Here is a 25,140-nt window from a genome sequence, read left to right on the forward strand (position 1 = left end):
GAGTGGATTGCCATGCCTCAGCTGATTTTTTGCTCAATGCGCTTGCGCGAAGCACAAGTTTGGCAATCGCTAACCGGTGGTAAAACTGATTAGAACCCACCACTGCATGGATTTAGCTGGGTTAGGGGGAGGTACCCCAAATTAGCCCCACTGCAACTCTGTGCTGTGAGAAAAGAATGGAATAGAGGTATCTCCTCCAACCTGGTGAGCTTCAGGGTTCAATGTAGATTTGAACCCACCACGTTCAAGGACAATGATCCTTTACTATCTGCTCCATATCCACTTTCCTCTATTCTTAAATGCCCTTCTCTGTAAGTTGTCCATTTAGCCCAACAGCAAAGAGTCCAAGTAGCCAAATACATGTAATTGTAATTACGTACTGAAAAATGTTCCATCATTGCAGATCCAGCTATGTCCCTTGGCCAAGTTCATCTTAGTCACAGTTTCTCCATGGACCAATCAGTTGGGGCAAAGTGACACTGTTCTCTGCAGGTCTATAATCTACACTTAATTTCAATATCAAGGATTCCTTTTGTTGTTGTTGTTAGTTGTGAAATCGTGTCCAACCCATCGCGACCCCATGGACAACATTCCTCCAGGCCTTCCTGGAGGATTCATATCTAATACAAAAAAAACCCCAGAGAATGCTCAAGGCAGAATCTCAATAAGCTATTATAATGTACAGATGCTATGATCCATTCTAAAATAAATAAATAAATAGAAACATTACACTCCAATAAGGTCCAATAAGGGAGAGTTCTGAAGGCTCAACTATATCAGAGAATGCTCTGAATTTGCCAAATAGTTGATACAACAAGTAGTAAATATAAAATCAAGGGAGAGAGGGAGGGAATAAATGTTTAATTCAAGTTACTGAACAAGGAGGTTGAGTAATAAGGGAAAATAGATCACAATGGGCATTCAACTCTCAAGATATCCACATTCAGAAATGCAAAGCTACATGGTAGAGAAACAATTGTTCTCCAGAAATACTTCCAAAACTTACCTGATGATCAGGACAAATTAAAATAACAAAAAGCAATCCCATTTGTCCTTAAAACATTCTATCAAAATTCACTGATGGGTTATTCAAAATTCCATAGGAGAGGATACAATCTGTATTAACACAAAAAGGAGACCTTGTCTCAAAACTTTGACATTTCAGATGTCATTTCAAGACAGAATAACAGAGTTGGAAGGGACCTTGGAGGTCTTCTAGCCCAACCACCTGCCCAAGCAGGAGACTCTATGCCATTTCAGACAAATGGTCATCCAATCTCTTTTCAAAAGCCTGCAGTGATGGAGCACCCACAATCTCTACAGGCAAACCATTCCACTGATTAATTGTTCTCATTGTCAAGAAATTTCTCCTTAGTTCTAGGTTTCTTCTCTCTTTTTTTATTTTCAACCATTGCTTCATGTTTTGCCTTCTGGTGCTTTGGAAAATAGATTGTCCCCTTCTTCTTTGTGGCAGCCCCTCAAATATTGGGACACTGTTACCATGTCACCTCTAGTCCTTCTTTTCACTAGCCTAGACATACCCAGTTCCTGCAACCATGTTTTAGTCTCCAGTCCCCTAATCAATGCAGAGACGAGAAAGAGATATTATCCAACACTCAAGAACAAAACAACTGTAGCTTGTTCACTAATCTAAGAAATAGTTCTAAATATATTCCCCCTAGATTTCCTTGGGATCAAAATTTTAACAGAAAATATTCTCTCACCCAGTTCACACACTATTCACCAAAGTCTGGCTCTGCACATGCTTAGATGTTTGCCGGCTGTCGCAGTACTCCATTCAAACACTGCTCCTGCACAAAATCTTATTCCGGCTGCCCCAGCTTCAAAGTGGTCATTTTTAATGGCTGCCGCACCTGCTGCTGGTTCAAAGAACTGCCTCCAACCTTTCGACGAACTTGCCCGTTCCTCTTGATCATCCGAGGCACCTCCCATTCTTCACCCTCCCTACAGGACAGTTCCAGTCCAAAGACCCACCGACAGCAGTTTGTCTGATTGGATTTTCGTGAAGCTTTTGGAACCTGCTATTTTCCAGCCAGTCTCACCGCAACGCTTCCGGTTTCTCTGACAATACCGTTCCACACAAACAGCTGAAAAAACATATAAATATACAAAGACAGTTTTTTTCCTCCTCCAGAAAGAAGAAAATGAAACTAGATAAGTTAATAGTTTTGAAATGCAATGATAATATCACTCAATTATAAAATTATAATACAAAATAAAATAATTACAATTTGCTCATGGTAAATAAATTAGTACATAAATTAGAATAATAAATAAAATATAAAAAGAAAACTTGAGGCGAAGGAAAGGCCAATACCATCTAAAGAATGGAAGGTGTGATTTCTCATTGTGGTGGTGGTGGTGGTGGTGATTGATGATGATGATGATGATGATACTTGGTTGATTATCTAGGATGCTGGCAGCAACCCGTATCAACCATTAGCACCAGTCAATACTATTTGTGACACATTTTTAAATGTTCAGTTGACTGAGTTTCATGTTTAATGAATAAAAGTTGGTAATAATAATAATAATAATAATACCCGTATCAACTGTCAGTGCTAGTCAATAATATTTGTGATACATTTTTAAATATTCATTTGACTGAATCTCATGTTTAATGAATGAAAATATAATAATAATAATATATTTTGAGAAGATACTTGGTTGATAGCTAGGATGCTGGCAGATAGTTCCCAATTTACAACAATGTATTTAGCAACTGCTCAAAGTTACCATAGTGCTCGAAAAAGTGGCTTATGAATGGTCCTCGCAATTCAACTGTCGCAGCATCCTCACAGTCACATGATCAAAATTTGGTTGCTTGGCAACAGGCATGTATTTATGATGGTTGCAGCATCCCAGGGTCATGTGATCAACTTTCGCGATCTTCCCAGCTGGCTTCTGACCAGCAAAGTCAGTGGGGGAGGCTGCATTTGTTTAACCACCGTGTGACTTCCTTACCTGCATTGATTCGATTAACAGCCATGGCAAAAACAAAAAACAAAAAACCAGTCATAAAATCAGCCATCACCCAAGCTCTAGAAAAATCGGATCACAAACCCAAACTCTGGCTCAGATATGTAGACGACACCTTCATAATCTGGCCACATGGGAAAGAAAAACTGGACAACTTCCTCACACACCTCAACAACCTACACCCCAAAATGCAGTTCACCATGGAAACAGAAGCTAACAATCAACTTCCCTTCCTGGATGTCTTAGTCTACAAAAAATCCAATGGCTCCCTAGGACACACCATCTACCAGAAGAAAACACACACAAACCGCTATCTGAACGCACTCTCACACCACCACCCAGCACAAATTAACTCCGTAGCCAAGACACTCATCTCCAGAACAAAATGCTTAGCTGACGAACAACACCTAAAAACCGAACTACACACTCTCACTAACATACTAACATCCAATGGATTCCAAAGAAATAAGATTACCAACCTAATCCAAAAAGAAACCCCCACTAAAGCCCAAGACAGAGAATAAGAAAACGGCAAAGCCCTCCTCCCATACATAAAAGGCACCACAGACAGAATCAGCAAGATCCTCCACAAACACAACATCAAGACAGCATTCTGCACAAACCGAAAAATATCCACCATCCTAAGAAACCCCAAAGACAAAATTGAGTTAGAAAATCAAGGAGTATATGAAATCCCATGCACCGCCTGCCCCACCACATACATCGGACAAACCAACAGAAGAATAAGTGCACGCATTGAAGAACACAAGAACTCAGTCAGAAAAGAGGAACCAACTTCTTCCCTGGTCCAACACCTCAAAGCCACAGGACATGATATTGACTTTAAAAAGACCAGAACTATCGCCAAAACTGAACACTTTAACAACAGAATAATCAGAGAAGCCATTGAGATAGAAAAACGCCCACACAGCATGAATAAACGAGATGATACCTCCCGCCTACCAGACCCACACTCACAAAATCCACACAGGATGTCACCACCACACATCCACGCAAAAAGCAAACCCACACCGATGAAGCATGGCCACAAAGCAGAAGCCAGACCACAGCTGCATCATTAGCCACTTTAAATCCCTTCAATCCATACATGAAGCAAACTATATATATATATATATTTTCTTACTTCTTCGTAGGGTTTATGTGTGTTTTTCTTCTAGCCAGGTTTTCCCGACGTAGCCAAGGTTTTTTTGTTTTTTTTAAGAAAAAAAACAATCAGTTTAAGAAAAAAAACAATCAGTTTTTTTAAGAAAATTGCTACTGTACCTTTACAGGGAGGATACATAAGACATGGGTGTGGCCTACTGATGAGGCCTAGAGCTGTCCCTACTTTCCCTTCTGTTCCTTGGGTCGGGGGAGTCTCTGCGCCTGTATCTGTTGTCTGATGGGGATCTATCGGGGGAAGCAGGAAGTAATGATGACTGGGCGGGTGGGCAGTCGCGCCACCATCGCTACCGGTTCTCCGAACCACCGGCCATCATTGCTACCGGATCAGCTGACCCGGTCCAAACAGGGAGCATTTCACCCCTGATATAAAAGTAAAGGTAAATGTTCCCCTCGCACATTGGCACAAAATCCATGCCCGTAGTTATCTGAAAAGGAGTCAACCCAGTACTGCTGTGTATTGCATTATTATAAGCCACTTCTGCGAATGGTAATAGGTCCGCCCAGTTTTCTTGTTGATAATTTACATAACACCTAATGTATTGTTCCACCATTGAGTTCAACTTCTCAGCCGATCCGTTAGTCAATGGGTGGAAAGCTGAGCTAAGCCCAAGGGACGACCCAATCGACCGTAGGAACTCTCTCTAGAACTTAGCGGTAAACGGACCCCATGATCCGATATTATTCTCCTTGGAACCCCATGTAGCCGGTAGATATGTTTCACAAACAGCTTTGCCAGTTTCTTGGCCGTCGCAGGCAGTGAAGTGTGTTTGCTTGGAGAATAAATCAATGACAGTCCAGATCACCTTGTTCCCCTCACTGTCAGGGAGCTCAACTATGAAGTCCATTGCAATCTCCTCCCAGGGCTTGTTGGGTTTGGCCACAGTCTGGAGTAACCCGGGGGGGGGGGGGGCTTCCCTGGTCTGGACTTCATGATGGCACAGGTGGTGCAGCGTCTTACATAGTCTTCCACATCAGCTTTCATTTTTGGCCACCAGAATTGTCTCCTAGTCAAATGGAGAGTTTTTTAAAAGTCCAAAGTGGCTGCCTAGTCGAGAATCATGACTCTTCTTTAGCACCAAGAGTCACATGCTGCGGGGCACATAAATCTTACTCCCTTCCATGCCAACCCTTCTCTTAGGGTCAGATCTGCCTGGTTTCCCTTGAACCAGGAATCAGTCGAGAGCACCGCTTTTAGCTCTGCTGTTAACTTGTCTTCAGGGAGGTTGGAACCATGGTGCGTTTGCCCTCTGGTGCGAGCTTGGGCAGCTGGCTGAGTTTCCGAGATCATGGCATGAACTATCTCTTCCCGTTGGCTGTCAAATTGGGGCTTACGGGAGAGAGCATCAGCTAAAAGGTTCCCCCCCCCGGAATGTACTTAGGTTCCAAAAATAAACAGCCCAAATTTATTATTTATTATTTATTTATTAGTTCAATTTCTATGCCGCCTTTCTCCAGAGACTCAGGGCAGCTTACAATGCATTAAAAAAAAATAATTAAAAATTAAAACATTAAAACCCATTCACACCAAATCCCCTCCGAGGTCCACTGAGTTTTGTCAACAAGACCGGTGGTCCAGTTTCAGGGCTTGCAAGGAGAAGTCACAGGAATTGTCCAAGCCAGGAATACAGGGAGCAGTTTTCAGCAAAGCCAGAAACCAGCAAGCTCCAGACTAACCTTCCAGGCAATGGCCAATTAGCCCACCCAACAGATAACCAGCTACTTCAAACACAAACATAAACACTTTTACACAACTGAATTAAATCCACGAGATGCAGAGTTCCAGAAACACAAACAACCATCTGGCCATGACCCACACACATTGCTTCCAGCAACGCCTCCCTCGGCCTGCTGTGCTAAACAGCCTCTCCCTTTGCAACCCGTTAAGAGGGGTAGAGCAGTGGTGGGATCCTGCCAGTTTAACAACCAGTTCGGTGATCTCATGCTTCACGCGTGCCCGTGCCTGCACAGTTTTACGAAAACTTACCTTCCGCCTTACTGCTGCGGAGTAACACAGCTGAGGCGCGGCAATCCGCTCTGCCACGCAAATCAGCTGAGAAGATATAGGTCAGTAAAGTGCAGGGGCAGGCAGGTGGGCCCGCCTGATCGTCGGAGTTACTGGTTTGCCTGAACCAGTCCAAACCGGTAGAATCCCACCCCTAGGGCAGAGCCTTTTCCCAAGGGTGAAATGTAAAATTTGTTACTACCGGTTCTGTGGGCGTGGCTTGGTGGTGGTGGGGTAATGTGACTGGGTGGGCGTGGCCAACTTTTTTTTTTAAACTTTTCAAAGCATTTTTTCTAATGCTTTCAAAAGCCTCTGCTGATCAGGCAACTCAGCTGGGATCGTCAGAGACTTTTCAAAGCATTTTTTTTACCACCTCTTCGGCCAAGAGGTTGCAGAAAAAAATGCTTTGAAAAGCCTCTGACGATCCCAGCTGAGCCACACAATCATCAGAGGCATTTTTTTTACTTTTAAAAGTATTTTTTCATCGGAAGAGGTTGTAGAAAAAATGCTTTTAAAAGTAAAAAAAAAAGCCTCTGATGATCGTGCGGCTCACCTGGGCTTGGTGGTGGTGGTGGTGGGGGGGGGGGCGCAGGGATTTTTGCTACCAGTTCTCCAAACCACCAGCCACCATTGCTACCGGATCGGGTGACCCAGTCTGAACAGGGAGCATTTCACCCCTGCCTTTTCCCCATCTCTCTACCCTGCGCAGGCTAGCATCCACCAAGGCTGGCAGCTCCTCCCCCTCTTCCTCATCTTCCAAGTGTGGTCTTATTAAAACAACAGAGTTGGAAGGGACCTTGGAGGTCTTCTAGAATCTAGTCCAACCCACTGCTGAGGCAGGGACCCCTACACCACTACAAAGTGGTACTAACTCTGCACTTGATCTTGATTCTATGGTTCTAGTAATAAATCAGTAAAATTGGACCTACCTTTGTGGATCTGGTCGTTCACACCTGTCATTAACCTTTTCAATTAACCAGATGAATGTCAAGCATGAAACCTATCCCTGGGCCCTCTTCTTCCACCCATACCTGTCCCACCATCTTTGCTCCCAATGAAAAACTTCTACTCATAATTTAAAGTTGTTTTATATCCAATGTGTGTTGAGCAGATTTTTTCCAGGAAGGAGGAAAGAGGACAGTTCAATAAAAGGGAATTATTCAGCAGTCAAGAGGAGTGATATTTGCAGAAGACATCCTGGTCTTGTTATGAAAGACCAGGATGTCTTTCGTAACAAGCCCATGGTTTGATCTGCCATCTTAGGCTTCATGCCAAATGCCTCAAGGGAGAAGCATGAAGTCAAATAGATGTACCTGTTGTGTTTGTACAACTATTCTCTATTATGAATTATTATTTAGCAAAAGGATGCAGGAACATTTCCCAATCTTGGTGTTCCTCCAACTAAATGACTTTCAGAAGATGACCTTGGCCAGGGTTATTTCCAAATTGGCATCTTTCTAATTCTGTACCATGCAGTTCCATCATTTGTGTTTTCCTTCAACCTCAACAACTGTGATAGTGAGGTACTAACACCACTCTATAAAGCCTTAGTGAGATCACACCTAGAGTACAGCATCCAGTTTTGGTCACCACGCTATAAAAAAGATGTTGAGACTCTAAAAAGGGTGCAGAGAAGAGCTACCAAGGTGATTAGGGGACTGGAGGCTAAAACATATGATGAACGGTTGCAGGAAGCAGGCATGGCTAGTCTGGTGAAGAGAAGGACCAGAGGAGACATGATAGTAGTGTTCCAATATTTGAGGGGCTGCCACAGGGGCTGCCATTTCTCTCCCTCCATACATCTTTCATGTTTATTTCCTCTATCATCTTGAAGAAAGATTTTGGTAATGTCTTTCTATTATGTCTTGTTGCTTTATGTATTTTATAGCCCAAGCTTTCATTCACAATTCCATTAAAATCTCCCATCATACATATATTATCATATTCCATTTCAATTATTTTATTATGTAATTTTCTATAAAAGTCTCTTTGATTGTCATTTGGAGCATATATTGCTACTAGAAGAATTTTCATATTATTATCAATTAATTCCACCATCAGGATTCTACCTTCTTCGTCTGCATATTTTTGCTCCGCCAGTATTGCATTTTTAATATATAAAGCAACTCCTCTCTTTTTACTTTGTGATAGTGATAGAAAAGTTCTTCCAAGTTTTGGTTGTATCAATAGTTGTTCATGCTGTTTTTTTAATATGCACTTCTTGTAAACAAATTATGTCAAATTTTAGTTTCTCTAATTTATGAAATACTTTCCTCCTTTAATAGCTGAATTTAGTCCATTTACATTTATTGAAATTAATTTCCTTTCTTCCATGTTCATATTTTATATGTAGGTTTTGTTGTTCTAGTTGATCTTACTTCACATTGTTCCTTATATTCCACAACCCCACCGACAGCTCCTTCTGTTGATTCAAGAATTGCCAGTTCTTCTTCTGTGAATGTAATTGGATTACATTCACAGTACTTGCATTACTACTTCTTTTTCTTTAAGAAATTCATCGTAAAAAGCTCTTGCTTTCTCAATTGTATTCAATCTATATCTTTGGAGCTGCCATGTGAGAGTTAATTCTTCTGGGACCAGCCATCTATAGTTAACTCCTTTTTGAATCAGGATTTTTGTCAAGAATTGGTATTCTCTTCTCAGCTCTCTAATCTTTATTGGTATTTGTTTCAAGACAGCCACTTCTTTCTCCTTGTACTTCAGGGTTTTTTCTCTAGCTGCCTGAAGTATTTGTGTTTTAATCGATTTCTTGATCAATCTTATGTGTACTTCTCTTGGCAGTTTGTTGCACATAGCATATCTGGTATAAATCGATAAATTTCGTCGACCCCATCCATCACCTTCTCTTTAATAATTTCTAGTGCCTCAGGCAGCATATTAATCATAATATCCACCCAATTTTCTCCTTTTTCTTCCTCCACATTTTGTAATCTCAAATAAAATTCTGCTTTATCCATCTCCCATCCAATAAAACCACTTGTTTCTTCTTCAACCTCTCCCAGTCTATTCTCTATTTCTTTTATTTTTTCCTCCTTTTGATCATCTCTCTTCTCTAGTTTTGACATTCTTTCTTCATATTTTGACATTGTTTGCCGAATACTGACCACTTTTTCATCCATTTTTTGAACTTTCTCATCTGTCTTAAGTAGTTGTTGTTCCATTCTTAAAACTGTTTGAAAAATCATTTGTAGTGATGGGTCATTCTCTTTCTCCTTCTCTTGCTGCAACATTGCTTGTATAGATCATTTTCCTCCAGATGGTGATGAAGAAGGCATGGAGGCAGCAACTCCCACTGTTGCTACTTTTGAATATCCAGCCAAAGCAATGTCCAGGAAAAAAAAACGAAGTTTTAAAAAGAAAAGGCCAAACAAATAAAAAAGGGAGGAAAAATCAATAAAAAGCCAAATTCTTCAGGTTCTTTCAAACCCTAATCCTTTAAGTGGATACAAAAAGGAGGAAGAAGAGGGTAGAAAAAACAAAAAGGAAAAAAAGAAAAAAAAGATATGTAGAAGTATAACCAAGAGCTGACAAAACAAAAACAAAAACAAAAAAAAGAATAAAAAATAGTGTATAAAGTCTACTTAAATATTATATTTTGGCTACTGAGCTGTTACTTAAAAAAACATGGAAACAAAATATCTTTTCCAGTAGGTGGCAGTACACTCTCCTAGCTTCCCTATTTTAAATATTTTATTATTTTAAAGTCTAGGTCTTTTCCGTTTAAAATTAATACAAAATTACAAAGGGAGAAAGAGAAAAAGGAAAGAAAGAGAAAAAAAGTGTCCATCTAAGCAGTCAAACCAAACTCTTCAATTGTTTTCTTTTAAAAAGGCAGAGTTTAAAAAATTAGCAATGCTAATCTTCTCACTTCAGTCCAGTCCTGGGTTATAGTGAAAGTGAGACACTTAAGTCTTTCAAATTAGATAATTAGGTGTTAAAAGAAAAACTTTTCCCAGGTCATTTTGCCGCTTCTCCTCTCTTACTCTCTATCTCCAGCTTCAAAATCTTTTTCCTTTAGGGTGTTCTTTGTATCATTTAAAGAAGTTAAGATTCTCTCACCAAGCCGATTCACTGTCTTTCCTTCCTCTTTTCCTGAAACTGCCCCAGCCTCGGCAGCCCCATGGCTGCTGCTCTGCTGCCAGAAAAAGAGCTTTCCTGGATCAACCAGGGACTTTGCGATGTCCCTGGGATCCACAGGATGTGCTCTCCACTACCACACCTAAAACTAGACTGTGGGGTCCGAGATGGACCGTCCAGCAGTGGAGTTATCAGCAGGAATTCTGGAGCCCGAGAAATTCCCGTCGTCTCGCAGAGGCATCAGCTTCCAGTCTCCATCCATTGTTTCTTGTCTTGCCTTCTGGAGTTTTGGAAAATAAGTTATTTCCAAATTTGCATCTTTCTAATTCTGTACCATGCAGTTCCATCATTTGTGTTTTCCTTCAACCTCAACAACTGTGATAGTGAGGTACTAACACCACTCTTAGTAAGTCTTTTTATGTCTTAGTAAGACTTAGTAAGATCACATCTAGAGTACTGCATCCAGTTTTGGTCACCATGCTATAAAAAAAAGATGTTGAGGCTCTAGAAAGAGTGCAGAGAAGAACAACCAGGATGATGAGGGGGCTGGAGGCTAAAACATACGATGAACGGTTGCAGGAAGTGGGCATGGCTAGTCTAGTGAAGAGAATGTCAGAGTATATTCATCAACTGGAATAGGACATAGTAACAAAGTCAGTCAATTGGGAGCTGAGACAGACTGGAGACAGGGCATGTCTTAGTCTGCAGCTTCTGAGTCTGTGCAGAGAAAAAATGAAACTAGTCTCTCTACTGCTGTACTCTGTGTGTGAATATGTCTGCTGATCTGAGTTGAAGAATCAATTATTGGTATTGTAAATACTTTATGTGTTATTATGAATATAAAGAAGTTAATGAACCCAGCTGATTCAGTTATCTGTGTCTGCTTCTGGATTTGATTTTGTTACAAACTCTAACAGACAAGGACCAGGGGAGACAAGGTTGTTGTCAGCCCTGGAGGACATCTTTTTCTTGGATTCTTCAGGGCTGCGACAAACAAACCTTTGTCAGACCAATTCTCAAATACAGCTCATCTGCCTGGAATCCACACTGTACATCGGACATTAATACGATTAAGCGGGTCCAGAGGTACTTCACAAGAAGAATACTCCACTCCTCTAATCAATATAATTCCCTGTGTCACCAGACTTGAAATTTTGGACAATCTTGGAAATCTTTGGAAATCTTGGATAATCTAGAACTGTGTCGCCTGTGGCCTGATCTACGCACAGTACACAAAATTATCTGCTACAACATCTTACCTGTCAACGACTTCTTCAGCTTCAACCTCAATAATACATGGGCAAACAATCGGTACAAACTCAAGGTAAACCCCTCCAAACTCAATTGCAAAACATACGACTTCAGCAACAGAGCGGTCAACGCCTGGAATGGCGACCTGAGTCCATTGTTATATTCTCTAACCCTCACAGCTTCAACCTCAAACTGTCTACCATGGACCTCATCCCATTCCTAAGAGGTGCGTAAAGGGGGCGTGCATAAGAGCACCATCGTGCCTACTGTCCCTGTCCTACTGTCCCCATTTATTTGTTTTCATTTCTTTCGTTCATATCCATGTTTATATTTACACCTGCTATCTTGTACATGTTTGACAAACTAATAAATACAAATACATTTAGTGCTGTGGAAAACTGGGAGGGAGGATTGCATGGAGTAGCAGGGATATATAGTCAAAACAACATTCCTTTCTCAGAGAATCAAGGACATTCGGCCTGCACCTGGAGTGGCGTGACTGGGAGGCATCTCCAGTTGGGACGGTGCATTGATTGGACCATAAGATGGACATGTGGGTGCAGAGGAAGGGACTTGGACTTTCTTTTGGGTGGGGAAAACCTGGAAGCTTTCAGATTCGGGTTTTCCCAGATGTTCCAATATGACATCTCCAATAAAATGGAATTATGAAGAACTGCTGGCCTTGAAGTCTTCTTTCATTGGGGGTGTTACTTGGAACCCTGACATTAATCCGAATCTCCTTTAAAATGTTTACCAGCTCCCTGACCTCTGGGATGCTTTTCGGGTCCTGAGCCCTGAATGCTGACCCGACACTGGGCAGTGCGAAGACACAGGGAAGATGGAGGAGAAAACTGTGATCACAGAGGGAGCCACAGGAGCTGGTTCAATGGTCTATGTTGAGACCTTCTACACCCTTTCTGAAGCTGTGATGAAGGCAGAAGACGTTCCCAAAGGGGAACGCTGACAGGGAGCCCCACCCAAAGAGCCAGTGTCATGGCAAGCCGCTCAACTGGATCCCTCACTATGGAGTAAAGTTGCGGGAACTGCGCTGCCCCAAGAGTTGCTGACCAGGGCGATGCTGTGGGAACAGCAGATGGGGGTGAGCAGAGTGGGACCGACCCTTATTTTATTGGGGATGTTACTTGGAACCCTGACAGTTGTTCTATATCCATCTGTGTTGAACAGATTTTTTTCCAGGAAGGAGAAATGGGGACAGTTCAATTAAAGGGAATTATTCAGCTGTCAAGAGGAGTGATATTTGCAGCTGACTGTCTAAAACCAAATCCTGGCCATTTTACGAAATGCTGCCCATAGTTTACTCTGCCATCTTAGGCTTCATGCCAAATGCCTCAAGGGAGAAGCATGAAGTCAAATAGATGTACCTGTTGTGTTTGTACAACTATTCTCTATTATGAATTATTATTTAGCAAAAGGATGCAGGAACATTTCCCAATCTTGGTGTTCCTCCAACTAAATGACTTTCAGAAGATGACCTTGGCTAGCGTTATTTCCAAATTGGCATCTTTCCAATTCTGTACCATGCAGTTCCATCATTTGTGTTTTCCTTCAACCTCAACAACTGTGATAGTGAGGTACTAACACTACTCTATAAAGCCTTAGTAAGATCACACCTAGAGTACAGCATCCAGTTTTGGTCACCACGCTATAAAAAAGATGTTGAGACTCTAAAAAGGGTGCAGAGAAGAGCTACCAAGGTGATGAGGGGACTGGAGGCTAAAACATACTACGAACGGTTGCAGGAACTGGGCCTGGCTAGTGTAGTGAAGAGAAGGACCAGGGAAGACATGAGAGCAGTCTTCCAATATTTGAGGGGCTTCCCCAGAGAAGAAGGGGTCAAGCTATTTTCCAAGGCACCTGAAGGCCAGACAAGGAATAATGGAGAGATTCAACCTAGAAATAAGGAGAAATTTTCTGACAGTGAGACCAATCAACCAACGGAACAGAACAGTGGTGGGTTTCAAATTTTTTTACTACCGGCTTGGTGGGCGTGGCATGGCTTGGTGGGTGTGGCTTGGTGGGCATGGCAGGGGAAGTATATGTTAAAATCTCCTTAAAATCCTGGAACCAGAGAAAGCTGGGCCCTTAACACGCAGTCAGGCTGCAGCTAGGATAATGAAGCAGGACTCACAACTTCTAAACTGATAGTAAAGGCCGGAAGATGACACGGTAGAGAGCTTGTCAAAACGTTGCCAAACCTTTAAAGTGTTGGTTAGGATTTTAGCCAGAATTTTAAAAGACCTTACAAAGTGTTTTGTTGGGATTTTGGAGGATTTTGAGCTGAGATCTTAGCCAGGATTTTAAGCATTTTAACTAACAGATTTTTAATGACGCCGGAAAACACCCGAGATTTTAACTTTTTATATATACATATATACATATATACATATATACATATATACATATATACATATATACATATATACATATATACATATATACATATATACATATATACATATATACATATATACATATATACATATATACATATATACATATATACATATATACATATATGGCGAACTATCCTAAAAATACATGTATTGTCAGATGTAAAAACTACTATTGAGGAGATATTCGCCTTTATACATCAATATGGCCATTGTGTGCATGATTGGCTCATACACTGCATCCCACCTATAATTAACTCTGTCGTTTTTACTTCAGGCATGTTAATCGATGGAGGCTTAGCTGCTGTTGCTTCCTCCCCTTATCGTGCACCACTGAACAAATCTGCATGTCCAAAGGTTTTCCAAGCCTGGTTTTCCAACAATTCCATCAATAGCAGTGGTGAAATTCAAATTTTTTTTACTACCGGTTCTGTGGATGTGGCTTGGTGGGTGTGGTGTGGTGTGGCTTGGTGGGCGTGGCAGGGGAAGGATACTGCAAAATCTCCATTCTTACCCAACTCCAGGGGAAGGATACTGCAAGAGTCTTCTGCGCATATGCAGAAGGTAAAAAACCAGGATGTAATGATGTCCCAGTGGGTGAGCATAGCTTCTCGCTGCCGGCGCTACCAGTTCAGTGAGCTGGATAGAACCGGGAGGATTTCACTGCTGGGTTAGGGACCCCTGGTCTAAGCTAATGAACTAATCTATGACAAAGAGAAATTTTAGTGTGGTCACAGTTAAACATGATAAAGAATCTGCACTAAATATTCTCCTCACTCCTTTTCTTTTTCTTTTCCCTTAGTTCAGATGGAAAATCAAAAGCTCTCTTTGTCTACATCCTTCTACCTGCAGCAGAACAGCTGAATTTGAGGAATGGGTACATCATCAGAGCCCTCCTAGAAGGTTTCTTTCCACTTATGGAATGGCTCCAGAACAAGCAGCTAATTAATGAATCAGCATACATCACTGGTCACCCATCTTGGAATCTAAGGCAGGGGTGTCAAACTCAAGACCATAAGGTGCTTAGACCTGGCCTGCAGGGCCGCCCTGGAAACAGCAAAGAACCGGTCCATGCTGCCTCTGCCAGTGAAAATGGGGGTTGGGAGGGCCGCAGGTGGTCCTCCCAAGCTCCGTTTTCACTGGCAGAGGATTGCAGGAGTCTGTTGCAGCTGAAAATGAAGCTCACGAGGGCTGTGGGTGGCCCTCCTGAGCTCTGTTTTCACCGACAGAGGGATGCAGAAGGCTGTCGCAGCTGAAAACGGAGTTTGAAAGGGCCAGGGGCAGCACACCCAAACTCCATTTTTCCTGGCAGAGGGTTGCAGGAGGCCATTGCAGCCAAAAATAGAGCTCAGGAGCTTGTTTTTGCTGGGAGACTGCTCGGGCCACCACAGGTGCCCCCGACACGAGTGATGTCAAAGTGGCCACACCCACCCTGACCACATCCACCCCGGTCCCCCAAGATCAAAATCAACCCTGATGCAGCCTTCCATGAAATCGAGTTCTAGGAAGAAGACACAAAAGATGTACTCAGATGATACACTGACTGATTGATTATGTATTGTATGTTTGTTTGTTTATAAAATAAAAAACAACTTTTATATATATATATAAAATGAAATCGAGTTTGAAACCCCTGGTCTAAGACATCCAATCAGTATTATGCCAACAGCAGGTTGACCATCACTAAACAGGAATGGAGTTCTGGAGATCCCTTCACTTGCCTGGTGAGCCATGAAGCCTTGCCCTACCACTCAATTCAGAAGACTATAAGTAAGAACATGGGTAAAGGAAGAACATAGTAAGTAAGAACATGGGTTAACCATTTGTGGTTGACCTCCCCTTCGCCTTCTCTGACACCAACAACATTTGCTTCTAACGGTCAACCTAATTTCTTTTGTGAAACCTTAATTCGGTCTGTTCCCACCAGTGCCTGTTTCCTCTGCTTATTTGTTGTAGCGCGGGAATAACGAGAGGCCCAAACAAGCTAGTGACAACAGCTCTTTAATTCAGGGTGAGACTTCAGCAAAGAAACACAGGCAACAGTCCTCCTTATATACAGTTCTGAAATAACCGTTAACCAATCACAAGTATTCCTGCATTTGAATTTCCCACACAAAATAGATACATACATAACACCCCTCCATTCCCAGAAGGCACTTATCCTATCTATTTACATATTTACATACAAAATCACGCAGGTGACCAGGGCATGACTTCACTCTGGTAGACCTGCGCAGTTCAGTTGTAGGCGAGGCGTCGAGCCGGTCAGAGGGACCTCTCATCTCTCCTGGCTCTGCCAATGGAACCTCCTGGATTTCTCCAGAGGTGTGGCCATCCCTGGCTGGGAGTGTCGACTCGTTGGGGCGGCTCTGGAACTCAGGCTTACCCGATGAGTAATCCGGGTTACTCGGGCTTGAGATAGCTGTTTCAGGGAAACTTTGGAAGTTAGGGCTAACAATATCTGAACTAGTACAGGCTTCACTATTCAAATGTTTACGCAATTGATCTATGTGCCTTCTCCAAATTTTGCCTTGCCCTACGTCCACTGTGTATGATTTCGGGCCAGTGATTCCAACAATAATTCCCCCTATCCACAGCGGACCGCTAGCATAATTCCTTGCAAATACCGGGGTCCCGATTTGGAATTGTCTTAATCCTCCCTCTTCCCCCTTAAAATTATCTGTGGAATAGTTCGGATGTAAGCGATCAAGAGTGCACCTGAGTTTACGGCCCATTAAAAGCTCAGCTGGGCTGCGCCCCGTGGCAGTGCACGGGGTTGCATGCTGTATTGCTAAGAATTGATCAACCCTAGCTTGCCAGTCCCCTGCATCGAGTCGGGACAGGGCTTCTTTGGTCATTCGTATGAATCTCTCTACAAGGCCATTAGAAGCCGGATGGAATGGAGCAGATAATCCATATCTTATTCCTAACTCGGCCAGGTAGCCTTCAAACTGAGTTGCCGTGAGTTGGGGCCCGTTATCTGATACCAGAGTGTCTGGCAACCTGTGGGTAGCGAATAGCTTTCTGAGGACCTTGATTACTGCCTCGGAAGTGGTTGATGGCATTAGGGCTATTTCCAGCCATTTGGAAAAGGCGTCAACAATTATTAGAAAATTCTGGCCGTGGAAAGGCCCTGCAAAATCTATATGAATCCTCCCCCATGGGCCTTTAGGTTTTTCCCATTCCCTAATGGGAGCTACAGGAGGATTGGGGCTGGATTCCTGGCAAGGCCTGCACTTTCCCACCCACTCTGTGACATTTCAGTCAAGTTGTGGCCACCACACAACTCCGAGCCAGACTCTTCATTCTGACAATACCAGGGTGCCCCTCATGTAGCAATTCCAATACCCAATACCTTAACCGGGAGGGGATAACCATCCTATTGCCCCACAATAAACAGCCCCCCAACATAGACAACTCATTCTTTTTGTTAAAGAACACTTGAAAATCCCCACTGTCCACCTTAGTTGGCCATCCCCTCATGACCCAGCCCATAACAGTGTCTTTGGCAGAAGCCCTTGCCACCTCGCCAAACGAGAGGGGACCCAGGGACACAACATTGATTAACAATACAGGGGCTTCTGGAGTCGGATTTTCCAATAGATCGGGCAAGGGGCATCGGCTGAGGGTGTCAGCATGGCCCAGAGTCTGGCCCGGTCGGTGGATTAGTCTATATGAGTAAGCAGCCAGGAAAATAGACCACCTGGTCATCCGGGGGGAGAGAGTGGCCAGGGTAGGTTTGTCACCAGCCAAAAGTCCCAACAATGGCTGATGGTCCGTTATAAGTTCAAAAGTCCAGCCAAACAAATATTCGTGAATTTTTTTGACTCCCGCCACAGCTGCTAAGGCTTCCCTGTCCAGCTGGCTATAATTTTGTTCTGCAGTGGACAGAGTACAAGAGTAATAGGCAATGAGCGCCTCTAATCCGTTCGGTAGTCTATGGCTCAACACAGCGCCCACTCCAAAAGGGGACGCATCGCAGACAAGTACAAGCGGCAATTCCGAGTTGTATTGGATAAGGAAACTGTCTTCAGACAAAAGTTTTTTAGCAGCCTTAAATGCGGCCACTTCAGTTTTGCCCCAAACCCAAGGAACGTTTTTTCCTAGCTGTCTTTGTAATGGTTCCGCAATGGTGGCTTTGTCTTTGAGAAACATGGTGTAAAAGTTTAGAAGTCCAAGGAAGGCCTGCAGTTCAGCCTTCGACTTTGTTGTGGGTGCATTTTGGATGGCCCTTACTTTGCTTTCTGTGGGGTGAATGCCTGTGCCGTCAATTCAGTAGCCCCAAAATTCTATGGAGGGTACCACAATTTTACATTTGGACTTCTTGAGCTTAAGTCTCGCCTCTCTAAACTTGGTGAGCACTTGTCTAACTCTGTTTCCAAGCTGCGCCTCATTCTGGCCACTAATGAGGACATCGTCAAAATAGGGTACAACCCCCGGGAGTCCTTGTAGTAGGCGCTCCATAGTGCTTTGGAAAAGCCCTGGTGCAATGCTAACCCCAAACTGCAGTCTAGTGCATTTGAACGCACCTCTGTGCGTTACTATAGTTTGTGATTCTGCCGTAGCGTCATCTACCGGCAGCTACTGGTACGCCTGCGCAAGGTCTAACTTAGCAAATATCTTGCAAGGGCCCAGGGAGTGAAGTAGATGGTGGACGATCAGAACTGGATAGGCGCTCTGCTGCAATGCCTTATTAATCGTGCATTTATAACCAGCGCAGATTCTGATTGATCCGTCTGACTTTACTGGCGTGACTATTGGGGTTTACCACCTAGCGTGATCTACAGGAACTAACACCCCTTGTTTGATCAGTTTGTCAAGTTCTGTGTCTATTTTTGGTTTTAGGGCAAATGGTACTCGTCTTGCCTTTAACCTAATCTGGGCTACATTAGGGTCTAAATTAAAAGAAATAGGGGTCCCCACGTACTTGCCTAGCGTCTCTTCAAAAACTTCCTGGAACTCGTGCAGGAGGCTTTCCTTTAGAAATGGTCCGCCGAGGCTGTGGACACCCGTGGAGCCCATGCCGAGGGCTCGAAACCAGGCTAGGCCCAGGAGGCTTGGTAGCGACTTGCTTATGATGGCCAGAGGAAGCTCTTTCTGGAACTCGCTGTAGGTGACCCGAAACATGCCTATGCCTTCCACAGGAACTCGGTTCCCTTGGTAGTCAAGAAGGCGAACTCGTTGCCATGAAAGCTGGTTTCTCTGGAACTTCGGTAAAAGCGATTTAAGCGTTGCCCAGGACATGATTGACAGGGCAGACCCGGTGTCGATTTCCATGTCGCATGGTCTCCCTTCAATTTCTACTCTCGTGTAGACCTGTTCCTTTACAGACTTGCTGGCTTGGCCGATTCTCGTGCTGTAGGTTTCTCACTTTTGATTCTCACACTGTTTTCTCACGCCGCCATCTCTGGTTGGCCGATTTGAACGCGTCAGTTCTGGTTGGTCGTGATAGTCACGTGACTTGTTATTTCGAGGAAATTGAGCTCTACAGACTCTAGCCAAATGGCCCTTCTTTTCACAGCACCTTCAAATGGCGTCTCGGTATTTGCAGGACTATCTCTCGTGATTTCCACTGCAACTCGAGCAGTTCTCACGGCGATGACTTTGCTCGCTCTTCTTTTTGTCCGTGTGGAAGACGTCCTCATCTGACTCTTCCTCCGTGCTGGTCTGCGCCTCCTTTTGATGAACAGGGGCTGACTTCGGGCCTTCTTTGCTCGGCTGTGGACGTTGTAGCTCTTCGGAAGCCTTAGTGGATGCTTCGTGTGCTCTAGCTTCATTGAGCGCGCTGGCTAATGTCAAATCTGGCTTCGCGAGTAAGCGCCTCTGTAATCGAGTGTCTCTCACACCACAAATCAACTGTTTGAGGAATGCTTCATCTAGATCCCGGTAGTTGCAATGCGTTGTGGCTTTTCGAAGGGCAGCCACATATGTGCTGACCGGTTCTCCTTCTCTTTGTTGCCGGAGCTTGTAGTGTTGTACAAACTTAGAAGGAACGGGAGCGTAGTGAGCTCTCAGGTTTGCTTGTAGGATGTCCCAGGGGACCGTCTGAACTGGAGTTGGCTCGCAGAGGGACTCGGCCATCTCAAAAACGTCTGGCCCTCAGTGGCTCAAGAAGAGGGCTCTTTTTCGGTTTGCAGAGAGTCCTTGCATCTCACTTGCTTCCAGGGAGCACTCGAATCTGGTCAGGTACGACCCCCACTTCTCTCGGGTTGGATCGAAGGGTTTTGGCGGGATGTAGGCAGACATCGCAGTATGTCTCCGTAGTCCGCTCGTCACCCTGGCTGAAAGTCAGAGCTCTTTTTGATTTGCTTCTTGTGGCCTCATTCCCATTCTCGTCGCCAATGTTGTAGCACGGGAATAACGAGAGGCCCAAGCAACCTAGTGACAACAGTTCTTTAATTCAGGGTTAGGCTTCAACAAAGAAACACAGGCAACAGCCCTCCTTATATACAGTTCTGAAATAACCGTTAACCAATCACAAGTATTCCTGCATTTGAATTTCCCGCACAAAATAGATACATACATAACATTATTATTGATACTTGATAAATATTTTACAATAAAACATTTTTCCAAAAACAAAAACAAAATCTGGCTTATTGTGAGAACTAATGATGATGCATGGACTATATTGGAATTTCTGACTTCCTCTGGCATCTCTATTCCTTAAGAGCTGTGGTGGCGCAGTGGTTCGAGTGCCGTACTGCAGCCTCTGGGAGGGCGAAAACAGCCTCCCCAGGCTCTGGAGGCCCTCTGGAGGCTAGAAACAGGCCCATTTCCGGACTTCCTGAACTTTTGGTAGGTCTGTTTTTGCCTTCCCTGAGCCTCTGCGCACACCCTGCTCTTACCTGCATCCAAAACTGGCTGTGTGGGGACTCCCTGGAGTGCGTGGCAGGGTGGGTAGGGCAGGATATTTGGGGGTTCTCCAAACTGCACAGAATTTTAGCCAGAGGTTCTCCCGAACCCCTGAGAACCCTCAGCAGCCCACCCCTGCACCCATCTCAGCAAATGAATCTGGGCAGATCACCGTTCTGAGAATACAACAAAATGGAGTTGATCATGTTTCTGTATGAATCCCACAGAAGGCCAATGGATTTAGCTGAGTTATTCATGGATACTCCAAATTAGCCTCACTGCAGCCCTGTGATGTGAGAAATGAATGGACATAGATGCATCTCCTCCAACCTGATGAGCTTCAGGCTTCAGTGTAGATTTGAACCCATCACGTTCAAGGACAATGATCCTTTACTGTCTGGTCCGTATCCACTTTCCTCTATTCTTAAATGCCCTTCTCTGTAGGTTGCCCACTTAGCCTAAGAGCAAAAAGTCAAAGTATTTGCAATAGTTCCACTTTCTCCCATTCCTACTTGCCCCCACCAGCTCGGCTCCCAATCAAAAACTTCTGTTCACAAATTAAAGCCATTGCATCATGTCCAGAATGTGTTGAGTAGAATTGTTTCAGGAAGGACAAAGAGGTCAGGTCTGTAAAAGGGGATTATTCATTTCTCAACACAAATGATGTTTACCGATAAATATCTGCAGCACATCACATCTTCTCTCTGAATCGCACACTGTACTTTTGTTCTGTCACTAAGGCCCTCAGGCAAAATGTCTCCAGGAAGAAGCAAGACACGAAGGAGGAGACACGTTTGTTTTGCTGGCACAACTTAACAGTTGACGTGTCCCTATTTCATGTATTAATGATCATTTAACAAAATGGCCCAGAGGAATTTCCCAATCTTCTCTTCTGCTTTGTGCTCCCTGGATAGATGACCTTCAGATGACCTACGTGGAGGTTTAGGTGAAACAGAAATCAGAGTGTCAGCAGTTGCCAACATTGGGTGGCATGTGGCCACTCAAGTCAATATTGTTCCGGGATCAACCTTAGTCAAATGGGATTGGAGGAGAACCAAATGAATAGGGCCAATGAGGAAACAGAACCAACAGCATGTGACGCCAAGACTCTCTTCGGATTATGTTTAAATTCCCCCCTCTGAGTCAGCTTGCTCACTTTCTCCTGAAGCTCTGGACAGGTGCTTGGAAGCTCAATTCTCTCATCTTGCTGGAATTGTATAACTGCACAAGGACCCTTTGTGAGACTTCAGTCTGACTTTCACAATGGGGTCCACCATCTACTTTCTCCTGTTGGGGTTCGTCTTCCCTGGACACAGCGTCCCTCTGAGCCCTCAAAAAGGTGAGTTCTCCCCTCTTTCTTTGCACTTTCTTTGGTTGAGTATGGAGATTTTTTTCCTTAGGATTAGAGGTTTCTCAACAATTCTTTTTCTTTCATATATATATGTGTGTGTGTCTCTGTATACACCTCTGTCTGGTTGACAATCTTAACTGGGGCTTCTTTTTGGGGTAGGGCTTATATTACAAGCATCCTGAAAAATCATGCTAGGACAGTGCTCACCTCTGTTTTAAAGCCGAAGAGCCAGTGCTGTCCGAAGACGTCTCCGTAGTCATGTGGCCAGCATGACTAAATGCCAAAGGCCCACGGAACGCTGTTAGCTTTCCACCAAAGGTGGTCCCTATTTTTCTACTTGTATTTTTTACGTGCTTTCGAACTGCTAGGTTGGCAGAAGCTGGGACATTTAATGGGAGCTGACCCCATTACGTGGCACTAGGGATTCAAACCGCTGAACTGCCGACCTTTCGATTGACAAACTCAGCATCTTACCCACTGAGCCACCACATCCCTTACACACACACACACACACACACACACACACACACACACACACACACTGTCAGCGTTTCAGAAAATCCCAACTCCAAGTAAAGACATGGAAGCAAGGATTTTCCAAAGTTCTTTTTACTAGAATAGATAAACTGGCACATCGGAAGTGTGGAAAGGAGGTTGGCACCTTCTTTCATATGTGGTGGTCCTGCTCAGAGACAAAAAAGTTCTGGACAAAAATACGAACTTGGCTGCGGGAAATAGTGGAAGAAGATATAAAATTATCTCCAGAAATTTTCTTACTAGGAATGATGGGAGATGGACTCTCTAAGGACAAGACACAATTGATTACACATATTATAACAGCGGCCAGATTAACTTTTGCAAAATACTGGAAAGATAAACAAATACCTCCAGAGATGACAATAATAAATAAAATTTTGGAATGTGCAGAAATGGCAAAATTAACCAGTATGCTTAAAGATGATGAGAATTCAAAATTTAAGGCAGTATGGGAAAGGTGGTATAAATGGTGGAATAATAGAACAAGACTATAAGGATATGCCTATTTCTAATAATGATAGATTTGAAGATACTTGTTGTGTATATACTGTATATATGTAATCGCACAATACCTCAGATGTTACCTGAGATTTGATATTTTCTTTTTAAAAAAACCTTTTTTTAAAAAATCAATAAAGTATATTTTAAAAAAAAAAGATAAACTGGCACATCTGGGAAAACCCGAATCTGAAAGGTCTGGGTTTTCCCTCAGTAAATCAAAAAACCCCAAACCATCCCCTCACTCCTCAGTCGATCACATGCTCCAATCAACATCCATCCCATCTCGACTCAGCACTCCAACCACTCCTTCTCCAGATGCCGGATCACCTTAACCAACAGGAAGAATGCTATTATGTCTACAGTCAACCCCTCTACTAAATCCTCCTTCTTACTTTCCCAGACAAGAGAAGGTGGCAGCCTGGAAGCTTCCCACCTAATATGGCTTCCAAAGCTGACATATATACAAACACACACACACATATCTATACATATCTATACATACATTTACATTTACATTTACATTTACATTTACATTTACATATACATATACATATACATATACATATACATATACGTATACATATACATATACGTATACATATACGTATACATATACATATCTATTTTCTTACTTCTTTGTAGGATTTATGTGTGTTTTTCCTCTAGCCAGGAAAAACCTGTGGATCAAATCTCACCGTCTCAAGGTTGACTCAGCCTTCCATTCTTCCTAGGTGGATAAAATGAGGACCCAGATTGCTGGGGGCAATATGCTATTTAGTATACTGTCTTTGTTGTAAGCCGCCCAGAGTCCTCGGAGAGTGGGCAGCATAGAAATTCGAAAAATAAACAAATAAACAAATAAATAAATACATACATATACGTACGTACGTACGTACGTACGTACATACATACCAGTGGTGGGTTCCTCCTGGTTCGGTCCGGTTCGGCCGAGCCGGTAGCGGTGACGATATGACGTCACCGAACCAGTTCTCCCCCCCGCCCTCCCCTCCACCCCCACCCATGTTATTCTTACTTTTTATTTGGTCCCACCCCCAATCTATTGCTGCCTCCTGAGTCCCAGCTGATGACTAGAGGGAAAAAAACTGTTTAAACTCTTGCTATGGGGCTTCAAAGGGCCGTCCTACAGCTGATCAGTGTTAAAAGCAAACAAATGAGTCAGGTCGTAAGTGCGAGGACCTTCCAGAAATGACTCTGACCAGCTAGCCATGCCTACCTAGTCACATGACCTCCAAGCCACACCCACAAAATAAGCCACGCCCACAGAACCGGTAGTAAAAAAATTTAGAACCCACCCCTGATACATACATACATACATACATATATTGCGAACTATCCTAAAAATACGAATTCCAGGTGTAGCCATAAAAGAAGAGACAGACATCGCGATCTCTGGAACTTAAAATATATTAACCACTGACCTTTCGTTAGCCTCTGCTAACAATGTTAGAGTGTAAAAACTACCATTGAGGAGATATTAGCCATTATACATCATTGATCAATTTGGCCATTGTGCCCGTGATCGGCTCATCTACCCGCCTCCCACCTATAATTAACTCTGTCGGTTTTACTTCAGGCATGTTAATCGATGGAGGCTTAGCTGCTGTTGCTTCCTCCCCTTATTGTGCACCACTTGGGTTGCCCATCCCTAGGGAATAACGCTGAGCTGGCAGCTATTGCGTTAATGGCATTCTATTCTATTCTATTCTATTCTATTCTATTCTATTCTATTCTATTCTATTCTATTCTATTCTATTCTCTGCTCTGCTCTGCTCTGCTCTGCTCTGCTCTGCTCTGCTCTGCTCTGCTCTATTCTACTCCAATTCCAGTTGACGAATATACTCTGACATTCTCTTCACTAGACTAGCCAGGCCCACTTCCTGCAACCATTCATCGTATGTTTTAGCCTCCGGTCCCCTCATCATCCTGGT

The 25,140-nt window shown here is 43.4% G+C and overlaps 1 gene segment (V, D, J or C); it reads left to right on the forward strand.

Moving 5' to 3' along the window:
• The window catches only part of LOC148113616 (Ig mu chain C region-like), a 42,036-nt gene that overhangs the window by 11,968 nt on the left and 4,928 nt on the right, over positions 1–25,140 (forward strand). Inside the window, 1 exon segment of the C gene segment in view lies at positions 14,750–14,824. Coding sequence covers positions 14,750–14,824 — 75 coding nt within the window.

The sequence above is a fragment of the Pantherophis guttatus genome, chromosome 4 (assembly GCF_059756535.1).
Source record: "Pantherophis guttatus breed Tessera chromosome 4, ASM5975653v1, whole genome shotgun sequence".
NCBI classification, from domain to species: Eukaryota; Metazoa; Chordata; class Lepidosauria; order Squamata; family Colubridae; genus Pantherophis; species Pantherophis guttatus.